This window comes from Phasianus colchicus, chromosome 4, assembly GCF_987193195.1.
Source record: "Phasianus colchicus chromosome 4, bPhaCol1.hap1.1, whole genome shotgun sequence".
Taxonomy (NCBI): domain Eukaryota; kingdom Metazoa; phylum Chordata; class Aves; order Galliformes; family Phasianidae; genus Phasianus; species Phasianus colchicus.
The window spans coordinates 8860668-8875332 of record NC_143439.1 but is presented as its reverse complement, the minus strand read 5'-3'; the positions used below and the strand labels follow the sequence as shown (position 1 = coordinate 8875332).

The 14665-nt window shown below is 38.0% G+C and overlaps 1 protein-coding gene across 3 annotated transcripts in view; it reads left to right on the top strand.

The window, feature by feature from the left end:
- ARHGAP10 (Rho GTPase activating protein 10) overlaps positions 1-14665 on the top strand; it is a 135780-nt gene that overhangs the window by 29723 nt on the left and 91392 nt on the right. For all 3 annotated transcript variants that reach the window (XM_090138560.1, XM_090138561.1, XM_031588874.2), the window contains exons 2-3: positions 8128-8223; positions 8322-8383. In XM_090138560.1, coding sequence (XP_089994686.1) covers positions 8128-8223; positions 8322-8383 — 158 coding nt within the window. The remainder of the gene's footprint in view (positions 1-8127; positions 8224-8321; positions 8384-14665) is intronic.

Below are 14665 nucleotides of genomic sequence, written 5' to 3'. Positions count from 1 at the left end.
GCTCCACTGATGGGTCATGTCCTGCTGCTGTGTTCGTGTAATAACTCAGCTGCCATGAGAGAAGATTGGTGAGCTAAGGAATTAATACCCTGCCAGTTATTAGAATTTTTAAAAGTAAAATGTTCTGAATTCAGAGGGTGTTTCATTTCATATTTGTGAGAGATCCTCTATTCTGTGTGTAGGTTTGATTATGTGAGAATACTCCATGTCAACAAAACTTTTTTAAGTTAGAGTATATAGTGCCAAAATTGAGTGTCCACTTAACATTAAATTATTTCTTTTGTAATCAAAACAATATTTAAACAAAATATATATATATTTTTATGTAAACATTACAGTTACTGTTTGGGAAATAGTTCTGGGAAAGAAAGCTATTCTCCAGGGTCAAAACACTCCTGATGCTGATGTTGGATAAGTATCTGCATAATAAACACATTTTTTCCTTTCACTACGTTATTTCTTTGACAGACTTTTCCAGTTGAGGAATGTGTTCTCAGTTAACTAGCATAGCTCCTCATCATTAAAAGTTTAAATGTGTGATCTCATTTTCTTCTTTCTAAACATCCTTATTTGCAAATTTTCTGTGTAATTGTGACACTTGTAGCTTCAGTGGAACATAAATAGTTTGAGAAACAGGAACACAGCCATCCTACAGAACAAATAAGAGTAAAAGAAACCACGAGTAAATGCAAAAGGACCTTGAAATGTGTGTGTATAATCAATGAAAATTATATAAAGGAATATTATATAATCAAATAATATTAAGATGTTATAATAATGAAATAAGCAAGAGAGTTAGACACAGCAAGACAAAGAGAATAAATAGGATGCTTACCTGTGTCGTGGGCTCGCTCAGGAAACTCCAGTGGAGTGAATCTTCTGAAAAGAAAGAAAGAGAGAGATCCCTCCCCACTGGTAGTCAGCTCTTAAATGGGATCTAGGAGAGGTGGAGCCAGGCTCCACCCCTTCCTGCAGCACAGGTGAATTGCTTTCACCTTTGCTCCCAGGGCTGACTCATTGCTCGCCTCAGGTGATCAATCAGAGGTTCAGGCCATGACTCAGCAGTTCCCATACAGTGTGGTATTAGACAAAAGGTTGAATGGAAGAATACTGCATACTTAAATTCCTGTTCCACATAACAATTGAAGTTGACTTTTAAAAGGCGAAGTCTCTTATCATTTTCTGCTAGAAAATTCGCAAATAGAAATCCAGCCTCACCTCCTGAGTTCATGCATCTCTAAATGAACAATAATAAAATCCCAATCTTTGAAAATAAATGTTTTTTCACATTTTCCAATTCAGTCTTGAAAGACGGTTTGCAGATCTGGACGCTGATGTCCATCTTGCTACTACTTTGTGCACTGTGATGTAGGGGAAGTTGTCCAAAAGTTTCTGAAATGCTGGTGTTTCCCTGAGTACTGTTGAAATTTTGTAGAATAATCTCATAGTTCCCTGCATTGCAAATTAGTTTTTCTTAGTCCTTGGTTTCCAGTTGTTTCTTCTTTTAATCTGTTTTGATGTCAGACAAATGGAGGTTTTGAGGGTGGAGAGGAAGGTGGTGATGATTCCCTTGAAAACGGATTATTGTGGAATAACAAAGATAATTTCCATCATAGTTGAGACTCTTCAGCAGTCTTTTAGGGTGCAGGTTTTACGTCAGGGTGCTGAAGAAGTGGCTTGATGGGCAGGGTTGTAGTGCTAGGGACAGAGCTTATCTTTTTTTTTTTTTTTTCCCCTCCATGAATGGTATTTCAGGCTGTGCTCGTGAAAATCTGAACCAAAAGATCACATCAATGCCTGAGCAGTCACAGGGGTGCACTTTTTTTGTGAGAGCTGGTGTAGATGCTCTGGGAGAACACTTGTCTCCCCTAAGGCCTTGAAGGTGCTCATTTACCAAATGCCCGTGATGCAAAATGGCCTCGGCAGGGTGGAGTAGGGTTGCCTTTCTAATTTCAAAGATCCAGATTAAAAAGGCAAACAACCAGAGCCCAGGAAGGTGTGGTGCAGCTGAGTGACACTAAGATAGGACTTGGCAGCTTCCCTACAGCCACACAAGATGCTACTTTGTGATATTGCACATATGGTAATTAGCAAGTTAATTGGTGGTTCCTTGATGCTGAGGAATGTGAAGTTTATACCCCTGTACTTGCTAGAACAGAAAGAAGAGAAACGAGTTAAATGTTTTCGTGGTTGAACATTGGAGAGTGAAAGAAGGTAGAAAAGATAATGCGTGTTTTATTTTAGTATGCTGTATGCTTTCTTTAGGAGAAAATAATGGATTGAGATTCTGGATTTTTTTTGTATGCATTTTGCATATCTGTGAAAATAGATATCTACTCAAATCTGAAGTCTTTAACTATTCTGTTTTAATTAATGTGAAAAATGGTATTTGTACTATAATATTGGATTATGAGTTTCAAAGAAGGAAAAACTTGAAATAGTAACCTAACAAATTGAGATCTAACAAAGACTCTGTAGTTCTCTCCCTTTAGAAGTGGGAAGGAGATTAGAATGAGTCTGTCACAGTGCTCAGTTGTGGCTTGCTTGGACATGAGAAGTTGTGTTCGGTCAGGGAAGCCATTCACCTTATCAGCCCCTGTTTTTTTGTGGCATATTTAAGCCACAGTTAGTGATCCCAGGACGGACTAAAACGCTCATCAGCAATGACAAGTCCTGTAGAGGATGGAGTGAAGACTAATTGGTTCCTAACAGAGGCAGTGTTCTGATGAATATTAATGTCTCCATTATTCATTTTTCTCTATTTCTCTTATTTAGTAAATAATAAACACTTCGTAACTTTGATATAATTATTTTTTGTATTTTTTGGAGGCCGGTGGGAAAGTATTTGATTTTTGTCCTGAAAACTTGCTGCTCACAATAAACAGGATTGGTTTTTTTAATCATCCATAGCTTTTTTTATGTACTAGGTACTGCTGGTGGAATGAGACGGTGAAGTCAGGGGAGGCTGCAGCAAGGCAGCAGGGGCTGCAATGTGGGGGCATTGGTGTGATCCCAGCAGGAGTGCCGAGGGCTGCTCACTGAAATGGGGAAGATGTCAGTGGAAAAAAACTTTATTGGGTGGTGCTGATGGACTTATCTCTAACCTGAGCATGTAAGCGCAGAGGGTGTGAAGCATCAGCTGCTGAATGCTTGGGGGCTGTGGCTGGAAAAGATGGCTTTGTTGGGCCAATGGCAGAACGCTGTTACTAATTGAATTAGAATGAAACCTGCTTCTGGTTTTTCTCATTTGTTTTAAGGGTGTGGGATGTTCCAAAAAAGCCAATGCTATATTGTGCTGGAAAAAAAAAAAAGCTACTTGCCAAGTCAATGATTAACGACACTACATTTCTAATCCTCACACTTGAATTTGCTAAGCTTTCACAAACCCATAGGTAATGTGACATTGTTAAGCCTAAAATCCAGAAATCTTTTAGTTCTTGGGTTCTGTTCTGTCTTTTGAAGAGAAATGAATAGCTTCGTATTTTGGCATTATTGAATTTTTTTTCTGTTTTGATGATTCTTTCAATATACTTAGCAGATGAAACTTCTTGCTATTCAGTTTAAGTTTCAGGGAGTTGGAATGTGTTACTACTTTTGATCTGCTACACAGCTTGCATCTACTAAGTTGATAAGTAAATCTTGTTTATCCATCTTGCTAAAGTAATAGTTAAAGCCTGTTCACGATCTCAGTGTTATGGATTGTATTAGATTTATTGTTCACCTTACTATAGGGGACACAGAAGAGAAACAAGGTTCCTTTTGTGAAGGTAGTAGCAAAATTTGTGAAGAAGATAGCAGCAGGGTGACTGGTGAGAAGGCTAATGTTGGTGCTTCCTACTGAAGATGAGCTTGGTAGGTGTCTGCTGACCTTTGTTATTGAAGGAGAACAGAGCAATTTGAACCCATGTTAAACAAAGCTGCTGTCAGTCTGGAGGATGTCTGTCAGAATAAAGAAGATTATAGTTAGCGATGAGGAATGGAGAAGTAATGCCAGCTCTTCTTAGATAAGTGTATTGATACTGTAGAAGTGAAGCTCGAGGTAGAAATCTGCATTTTACTTTAGAAAACATTAATAGAAAGGACTGTTGTAAGTAACTAATTCTCCTGTCATGCAAAAGGGATCTAGCATAACCCCTAGTACTGTCTTGCTTTGTGCAAGAATTCTAGGCGAGATGAGTGGCACTGAAGTCACTTTGGACCTCAGAGCAAGCAGAGGACTAATGTTGCAAGAGGGCTGGCCGTGCCTAGCTCCTCATGTCGTCATGGTGGCTTGACTCAGATAAGAAACAAAAATATTTTTCACCAAACCTAAATGGAAAGTATTCATGTGGGGGAACCAGCAGCGCATTTGGTGCAGGATGCTTGGCTGAGCACAGGTGCCTGGTGTGGAAGTGCTCCAAAGGACGGCAAGGGAGAGAGGAGCTTCTTGTTCCTTATCGTGTGTTTTCAAGTAGCTGCATTTAAGCATGAAAAGAAGAGTGCACTGGCTGGGACAGTAACAGAGAGAAAATTAATTCATGTTCTCTTAAGAAGATGAGTCTTTTGAAGTGAATCTGCCTTACAGATTTGCTAGGAGTTACAGTTTACTCAGTGTTTGGTTGATATTTAAACACTGTTTAATCTTGGATGCCCTGTTCCTTTAGACCATCAGCACCAGCTTTCAACGATCGACTTTTACCAGCTCAGTAGCTTTCAGTCTGTGTTACCATGTTGAACGAGGAAACAAAAATGAAGGAAATTGCTTTCTGGCCTCCTAAATTCTCACTGTGCTTTTTTTTCCTTAGTAGACTTGAGTATTATTCTGATAAACACCAGTGACAGTGCTATTCGATAAATATTTTGTACTCACATACTTTGTTGCTCTGTTACATAGCTGGCACCCATATGGTTCTGTTTCTGCTTTATATAACATGCTGCTCTTGCAGCCTCTGCTGCTGGGGATGGGGAAGAATTCCGAGGTGCATCGGTGAGCATCAACTGAGCAGTTTTGCTGCAGTAAAGATCTTCTAACAGAAAGGAAGAGAGCCAGACTATGCCAACAAAACTTCTACAGTAGGCAACAATGCTTAGCATTTAAATCATAAAGCAGTAGTAATGGAGTGTATAGTGACTACAGTGGCATCAACAGGCAGATTTCTGTTTCACCTTTATAAATACTTGTGTGTGTTTATGTATTTATTGTAGACTGTGTGGAATTTATAAGGGCAAAGGCTGTGGAGAAGTTTCTTGCTTTTTGCCCTGTGACTGAAGTTTTGGCTGCAGATGGTGTCAAGCTTCCTACCTCTCTGGCTATGGTTTGTCAAAGGTCAAGAAAATCCAGCACAACACTTTATCATTTTTTGAGTCTAGCTGTCATCCTCCTCTTTCTGTTCTGTAGAAGAGCAAACTCTGTATTCTCATTCTACCTTTTCTCAAAAGTTTTCCTCCATCTCTACTTGATACTCAGCTTTGTTGCTTTTACTTTAACAGGAGGCAGAGTCTTTTCAATTTATGTGAATAGAGAGGCAGCAGTGGTTCTGCCCAGAGTGTTTGCTTTATGTTAGACCAGTGCTATTTTGGCTCAAGGAATGAAAACAGAATGTGAACTTGAAAGTAAGTTTAGACAAAATAAAAAAAAAGATTGATGAATGATATTTTAAACATTGGTGATGAATCTTGCAGTTAACATGTGCAGACTAAGCAGGATTAAATACCTCTTTATTCTGGCAGCAGTTGGGAGTCTGATCATTGCAGCAGTCTGTTGCACCAAATGGCAGAGTTGTCCTTTCCTGGTCAAGAGGTTCATTTCTTTCCAGTCGCATCTCAGAATGTTTGACTGGTTTTTGTTTTTCTCGAATGACTTCTTATGTGTTAAGTTCTTATCCTATTTCAGGGTTTTTTCTTCCTGCTGTTGTTTAGATAAATAAATATCTGTGACTTCTCTGGCCACATGAGATCATTCTTCCACATCCTAAAACTCCCAACCTCTTCCCACCCTCACATACTTATTAAAATTTAGCAGAACAGTTCTTAAACATTTCACAGAGATGTGTGGAAATACATTACAAAACTTTAATGCATTTTCATGACTTCAGTACAGGAACTCTGCAAATCTAACTGTAGAATGTTAAAACGTTACTGCTTCCAAGCCTTGTGTAGGAATTTCCAATCCCTTAACAAATGCGGAAAGAAGTGTGTGAATGTCACTTTCTGAGCCTGTGAGAAACACAAATTGTTGGGTTTCCCACTGAAAGCATTGGAGTGCAGGCACAGATTCTGCCTGCAGTCACTGTCTCCAGAGAGGTGGGATGTAGGGGATGGTCTCACACTGTTCTGGTAGGATTTGGCAGTGGGGAGGGTTTGGGAAGGGGTGTGGGGTTGCTGTGTGCTTGCATGCAGTGCTGTGTGCCACCTTATCCTGCGTGCCGTGGTCAGAGTTATCCAAGTACTTCACCTCTAAAAGTAGGGGATACAGAATAAACAGTTCTTTCCTCCAGTGAGGAGTTAACTCTCATGTGACAGGGCTTTGGCAAGAGATTATCGGATTCAAAAAAATTAAATGGGTTTGGGAGAGTGCGGGTCGATAGGCCCATTCTCCCACAAATAAACTCTTTCCAGCCTCATATTGTGACTTGGCTCACAAACCAGCATAACATTAGATATTTGAGAAACTTGTTTTTTTGAACTTTTAATCCTTTCAGAGCTGGCAGAAGGTTTTTCTTTAGTTGTCTGCTTTAGAAGCCTCTTAAGCCACAAGATGCCCTGCTGCTCATGGGCTGAAGAGTACATGTACAAGCTTCAGAAGCAGCTGCAAAAGGAAGGCAAATACCTGACAGTGTGACATTGATGGGAGTAATGTAAACACTTGTAAACAATAAGTGAGAAAAGATCTTAAGAGAAATTGATGAGAAGTAAGAAATGTGGAATGACAAGATCAGAACGCATTTTTTTGTTGTCTTGCTGTTGGTAGACTATTTGTGACTTAACCTTTGATGTGGTTGAATTGAACTTTCAGTGCAGCTTTGTATGCCAAAATTATACTTGGCTGTAAGAGGCAGTACAACACACAATGTATTGCATGCAGAACCTGACATCTTTTGGTGGTTTTTGTGTTTTTTATTTGTATGTTTTTAAACAATTTTGAGCTTTTAGTTCCTGTTCAATAATAAAAAATGAAACACTTAACCAAACCTAAAGGTTTGTTCTTAGCCCTTTTAGAACTGCACGTGATATGAAAAATATTACAGATTAACTAAACATATCACACTGTCCTTAGCCTCGGCTGCCACCAAAAATCTGAGTAAAACCTCTGCTACCAAGTAAGAGTGTACCAAGATAAACGTCCTTTTTTTTCTTTCCTCCATTGAGCAATTCCTTTCCTCCAGAACTCGTGACATTACCAAGCCTGCACATGTCAGCACAACAGAAAAGTGTGTGTATACTGTGTATTTCTGGTGTTATAAATCCTAGTAAGGGCTTTGCTGCTGAACATAGAATCTAATTACTTCCTGAGTGACATATAGACCTCTCACCCCAAATTGTCAAACACTAATAGATAAAAACTTTCTGAAGAAAAACGGGTAATATTAAAAAAAAAAAAAAGTAATAATATAAAATTAATACTGTGAACTTAGCTTTTAGCCCGGTTTTAAATCCTTAGAATTCCTAGTTCCAGTGCAACAATTCTTTTCAGTTTGGCTTAGGTCTCCTAGACAAATATTTATACATCTCTACAAAACATGTATAGGAAATGCTAAAATGTGTGTTTGCACTAGCAAATACACTAGTGAGTTTAGGTTAGCAGAGAATCCTTTTGCTGCCACAGCTTGTTCAGAGTGTTGTGGCTTAAACTTCTGTAGTTACAAATCTGTTCGTATGGCTTGTGACCATATGGTGAAGTGTAAGAATAGATCTGATACTGTACAGATGATTGCACTTGCTTTGTACTGCATAGCCTCGTATAAAGAAATCTGTGTGACGGATTCCCAGATGAGAGCAGAAGCTGCTTAGACAACATTTGTTATCTTGTAATGTCCTTAGGCAGACCTGTGTTAAGGATTTATTGTAAAAGTTGATCGGGGTAGGAGGATTTTACAGCCTTCTACAATAATTCTCTAACCTTCAATCCTTGCTTTTTTTTCTTTGCAGACCTTTCAGCAGCCCAGAGAAAATTTGCCCATTCTCTGAGAGACTTTAAATTTGAATTCATTGGTGATGCAGAGACAGATGATGAAAGATACATAGGTAGGTAAGAAATGATTATAAATGACTATGTTTTTCGCCGTGCCATCCTGCAACATGGTGAAAATGTTGGTTTTTTTTTTTTTTTCTTTTAATTGTAGATGCTTCTCTTCATGAGTTTTCAAACTTCTTAAAAAATTTGGAAGAGCAAAGAGAAATTTTGGTGAGTTGCAATAAAAATTTTAAAAATCTGTACACATGCCAAAGATAAGATGAAAGTTAAAGTTGCTGGCTGCTTTTTTAATCTCCAGGGTGTTCTTATTGGTTGCTTAACAGTGAAAGCTCTCATTGTGCAGTCTTTGAATCTGGAGTCTAGAGTTAGAGACAACAGCTACTTCTCATTTAAAGAAGAAAGCTATTGTGATAAAGATGGAGAGGTAGAAGGTTGGCTTGGTAGTGTCCCAATAGCTTATGGCTAGAGTGAGGAGTAAAAACCAGCTTAACATTTTTTTGCCTGTTAGGGTGAAAAGCAAGATGATAGACATAATTCTGCAGGACACACGAAGTTGGCCACATTTGGATCCAGATTCTTAAGGGCATCAGCTTTAGGGTTATTTGGGTTTGGGATGCAGTCTGTTGGCTGGATACAGTAACAGACTTACAAATCTTTTCTTTGTGGGTGAGCAATCTGGTGTATGGTTGCATAGGCAAACATTTAGTGAATCAGTTGTATAGATGGGGAGTGTTCTTTGTTCAAATATCTGTGGTTGCTTAAGGTTTTGGTATAATCTGGACCAGGTTGGCTGCTCATGGATCATGAGCTGAGAGCTCTACAATGCACATTTGCAGTCTTGATTTCCTAACGGAAACTTTGCCTTACAGTGTAGGAGTATGTACATAAGCAAGAATAAATGAATAATTTCTACATACTTTTCTTTCTGACAATCTTAAATCCCACAATGGTCGTGATTCCTTGAGTGTGCTGTTACGTCCTGGTACCTTGTTCTGATATGGAGCCATAGTTAGGTTAGATTAAAGCTCTGTGTAGTTCCTTGCAAATTACTGAAGTGTTACTTTGCCAAATTACAGGGTTTGCTCCACTATTTAGTAACACTTCTTTTGTTTGTTTTGTAATTCTGAAGTGGCATTTACTCTGTTTATTCCTGCCAACCATTGCTTTGTTTTATTTTCGAAATGTCGAATACATCTATGTAGTGAAATTCTTTGGTAGATTTTTCACAATGAAAAGTATTTCATAGCCTCTCATTCTGTTTTTCACTCCGTTTGGGAGGGTTTCAGAGTTACATATCATGTTCCATTGACTGTGTCAATAGATGTTCAACAGTGACATATTACTTATGTGGTAGGCTGTGCAGAAACCAATGTTCTGTGCCATACAAAACTTCTGCTTTTCAGACTGAATGCTATAAAACAATGCTGCTTATTTTTTTTGATATGCTGTTCATGATTACACTGATTACCCAAAACTAATTCATGTCAGTTTCTTGATGAGAAAAGTATGAAATGCAGTATCATATTAGAATAGTTACAACTGTGGAGTATACCGTGGGGCAAATATTTGATTCCAGACAGAAAGGATATACTCTCTGAGTTATCAGATGACTATTTCACTGCATCTGTAGTCCTCCAAATGTTATGTATCATCTTTAGGGTGAGCTAATATAGCAGTGGGCATAAATCTCTGAGAAAATAGTTGTGTGGTGCTTGGTAATGATAGTTTTCAGCAGCTGCTGCTCTGACTTCTCAGAGTATGCTTTAACAGTGATATGAGCTGCTGTCCACATTGAGAACGTGGGGTTATCTGCACTCAGATGTTTAGAATCAGGTCAATGTTTCACAGTTTCCATTAAGATATGAATGCTTCAGGAGAATTATTTTCAAGAGCATCTACTCTTCCTCATGTATACAATCAATGAATATACAGATGTTATAATTATGAAATAAACAAGAGAGTTTGGCTAAGCAGGTTGTTATACCAAAAAGAGAATAGATAGAGTACTCACCCTTATCCTAGGTTCACTGTAAAACTCCAAGGAGGGATCTCCAGAAAGAGAGCCATCCCTGCTGGTAGTCAGCTCTTAAATGGGTCCAGGAGAGGTGGAGCCAGGCTCCACCTCTTTCAGCAGCACAGGTGAATTGCCTTCACCTGTGCTCCCGTGGCTGACTCATTGCTCGCCTTGGGTGATCAATCAGAGGTTCCCATAGACTCATGTTAACAACTTATTGAGCGTTTTACCCTTTATCATTTTGAAGGTCAAGATTTGATTGCTCAATTCAATTTCAGTGCTGAATGTTGCACACAAGAAATTTCAGTCATCTAAAATAAGCTTAATGAAATGTATTATTAATTATAGAACTTAAGGCAGTTCATAAATTGCTGTGCAATTAATTTTTGTGCATTTGAGAAGGCTAAATTGTTCTTAACTATACAGTATGTTTAACAAATTCATGCTTAAAATACATTCTGAGCTGTAATGAGATGCTTATCACCTATACTTCTTATGGTTTTTTCTGCAAGAGCATTGTATATGGTGGATCAAGAACGTAATTTTTTCTCTTTTTGTTTACCACAAATTCACTTGTTTGACAATCATTTGGTGAATATTCACATGGTGGATATTTAATAATTTAATTCAGATGTCTAAGTCCTGTGTTTTGTGGTTTTTTTCCTCCACTTTCCCCTTCAAAGACTGCCAAAGCCATATCCCAACTGTCAAAGGATTTGGTGGATGGTGGAAGGGGAAGTCATTGTTAATCCAAATGTTCCACTGAACTATTTTGGAGTGGACAAGATAAAAACAACTTCCACTTTTCCATAGTACTGTAGCTCGGTGACATTCTCCAAGACAGATAAGAAACAGATCATTTTGTCCCAGAGGATGTCCTGGAAGTGCTTGTTATGTGTTAGGAATGAGTCCTTGGACTTACATTCTGTCCTTTTGACAGTACCAAATTGTCATGGAAGTGCAGGGATGGAAGCAAACTTCACAAGGTTATTTGGAAAAGTTGGGGACAAACAGGCACCAGTATGGTGATGCTAAGATGTGCAGTCCCTACAGCCAGTTATTCCTGCTCACCAAGGAGAGCACCAAACCTTCCTCCCACCCCAGTTTTCCCAACTGCAGAATTTGGTTTGATTCTTGTGTTGTGGCAAGAAAACAGGTTTTGTTTGCTGCCCTGATTTAAGCTGATGAGCTGTACAGAGTTGCCTGGTAGGTCCACCACTGACATAATGTATCACATAACTTGCTTGAGATTATTATCCTCTTTCCTTTTTCTTGAGCTCCCTTTTTAACACCTTTATACTTCCCTTTCTCTATCCTGTTCTTCCAAATGAACAACCTGTCCCAACCAGATTTCCATATTGTTTCTAACGTTACTAACTGATGCCTGAGTGCAACACTGCTCTTAACATTCCTTCAGTCATCTCAGCAGTGTGTGGTAGTTCTGGGTTTTCATGTTTCCACTCCCTCAGAAAACTATAGAGCTCCCATAGAATTGCCTCGAGTTCAGCTGTTTCTCCCCTAAGTCCCCTTAACCACACTGATTAAATCCAGCCAGCCCTCAAGGCACGTCTGTAACTTCAGTCAGCTTCTCTCACTGTTATGTGCACTGTCCAGCAATATCTCAGGTCTGTGCAGTAGTTTCTCCTGTCCTGTCTGGTTACCTTACTTCTATGCAAGACCTGAGTTAGTTGGATGAGTTTTGCCTGCAGCCCTACCAGAGGTGTGATTCGTAGCAGGGTCTTGTGTACCTGGACCATCCCTGACAACTGCTTTGCTAACCATTCTTTAGAAAAAAATTCAGGGCCAGGGATCTCTCTAGTTTTACTCCAACATTTAGTTGTTATTCTTTTTTTTTTTTTTTTTTTCTGATATCCATCTAAGTCTCCCTTTACTTCAACCTAACCAGAATTTATTTACTTATTTTACCTTTTCTGCAGTGGTCATGGAGTAAAACTCATCCCTTTTCCATCACAGAAGAATTTTCACTGTTATGCTTTGAAAGGTTAGAGGACTGCTGCCCTTTCAAAGTGGTGTTTTACTTCTGTATTTTTCCTGATTCAGTTTAGTTGCACAGTGTTTAGAACGTCTCTCTTTTACATCAAAATTGTTCTTAATCTCACTCAGTTCTTAATTCAGATAATTTTCTTTTGAAAATTAAAATCTGCAGTTCTCAGAAGCTATTGTTTTGTTTTCCATTTCTTTAAACTTTTTTTTCCAGTTAAATAATGGATAGATAGCTTCTCTGCATTCTGAAGTACCTATTAAAAAGACTCATTTCTGTATATTTTTCTTTGCCCCCTGCCAAATAGAGAATGTTTTTGTCTCAGTCCTTCTAACTGTATCCCAAGTACAGTATTGTATTGAGTATTTCCTTTTTACTTCATCATATTTCATTTTCTGTAAGATTTCTGATGCAGTTAAATTCACCTTGCTATATTTCTTGTCAATTTCTCCACGGCAATATGAACACATTGCTTTATTTAGTTATGGTCTCTTCTATTTCTGCAACAGTTTTAGTACACTTTTAATCCTTTTGATACCTCCATATGAAAGATGGTGAGTTCTAAGCTTTTGAGCACAACATCTTTCTTTTAGTCTGTTGTTCTTATTCCATAGGACTCTTTTATGTTACATAAAACTGCTTGCAGTCCTTCCTCTCAAGAATCATTTTATATTTTTAATGTTTCACCAGTTTGTCAGAATCAAGTTTGGAATTCTTCTCAAATTCATTGTTCTCAGTGTGTGTCAGAAACATGAGAAACTGATTCGGTGTGGAATTTTAAAGAGAATTACAGCGAAGTCTCTTCTGTCTTTTTGTCTTTTTCATCCTTCATTGGCTTAAGAAAAAAAAAAAAAAAGTGGAAGCAGAGGGTTTCCAAGTTAAAAGAAATTCTTAAGGTTCAAACATTTACACTCAGAACGTTAAAGGTAAAATCAAAATAATCTGTGTATACTTACATGCATTTATACCTACCTCTTATGATTGAAGTACTTAAATACATGAGTTTATTTCCCAGGTTAAGTGCTCACTTAACATTTAATGTTCATGGATAGCTTACTATTATTTTTAATGTATAGTTTAATATACTTTAATATAGTTTAAACATATTTAGTTTACACTCTTCCTACTCTGCTGTGAAGGTATTATTTTTTCTGAGCTTTTCCTTGTTCCTCAGTGTGCAGATATTTAAATAAATCTTAACCAATTTTCTCAGCTATCTGAAGAAATCTATATGAAGAAACAGTCATTTTACCTATTGATCTAGGTAAAAATTATCCAGTAGTTTTGGATGGTCCAATGTAAAAGATATCTAAGATCTGTGCAATGAGAGTTGATGGCATTATATATTATTCTGATTTTGTTAGATGCAGTGGCAATACAGACTGCTAAATATAACTGGCAAGACAACAAAAAATACATTTATCAGTGATCACTTCTGAAAAGTTAGGTTGCTGACAGCACACTGAACATCGCAGATACAGAGATAAAAGCCTAGATAAAAGCTTGGATTCTCAGGACCTAAACCCTATTTCTTCACCTTCCTGTGAACTGTTCAATTTGATCAAAATCTATTTCCACTTTTAGGAACGTGCAAAACAATTGCTGCTGTACCTTATTACCCAACCTTCATTTATCCTCTGCATGGCATGAAGCCAGATGGAAATCACAGAGTTATTGGAATAGGCAAACATATGCTGATGAAAACTATTCAGGCAAATCTGTTATGTTTTGGTGATTCCTGACATTGGCTGTTTGAATAATCAGTTTTTGAATGTTAAGCACAATCTTCTGAAGTACTTTCCTGAGCTACGTGTGAACTCATGCACTTCATCTAGAAATCAGTGTTGTTTGTATGAGGGGCTAAAAAAGGGCAAAACCAATTTGGGATGTATTTCCTCAGCCTCTGAGTGAATATGACTGAAAAGCTGCATTATCCCCAGCTTCCTCTTTTAAATAATTGTGGTCTTACATGCATCAACATATAACTCAGCAGAGAATTTTCATTCTGTTATTTCATCAACAGGAAATGTTTGGAATTTGCATTGTAAAACTTCCAACAGTTTGGATTTTGCTGGTTGTTAATAACACCACTGTTTCTTGTGGAGGACTTCCCTCACAATAATTGGGCAGTTCATTCTTGACTAAACACTGATGCTGTTGTTCACTATTAGATTCCTTGCCTTTCAGTGATGTCTTTTTGTTCAATTATGAGCTTAGCCGTGAACACAGCAAATGAGGATTATGCTATTTCCTTTCCAGAGTAGCCATTCTTCTTTGTCTAAGTCTTTATACATCTGAAGTGTGGACTGGGAGTGGTTCTCTGTTCTTATGTGAATGCAGCTCTTGCGTATTCAGTTTAGGAGAAGCTTTTTCTTTGGAAGGGCTATCCATAGCTTGCCTCTGCTTCGGATGGAGAAAAAATGATTTGTTGCTAATGTGAAGCTGTCTGTCTGTTTCTCTTTCTATTTGTTACATT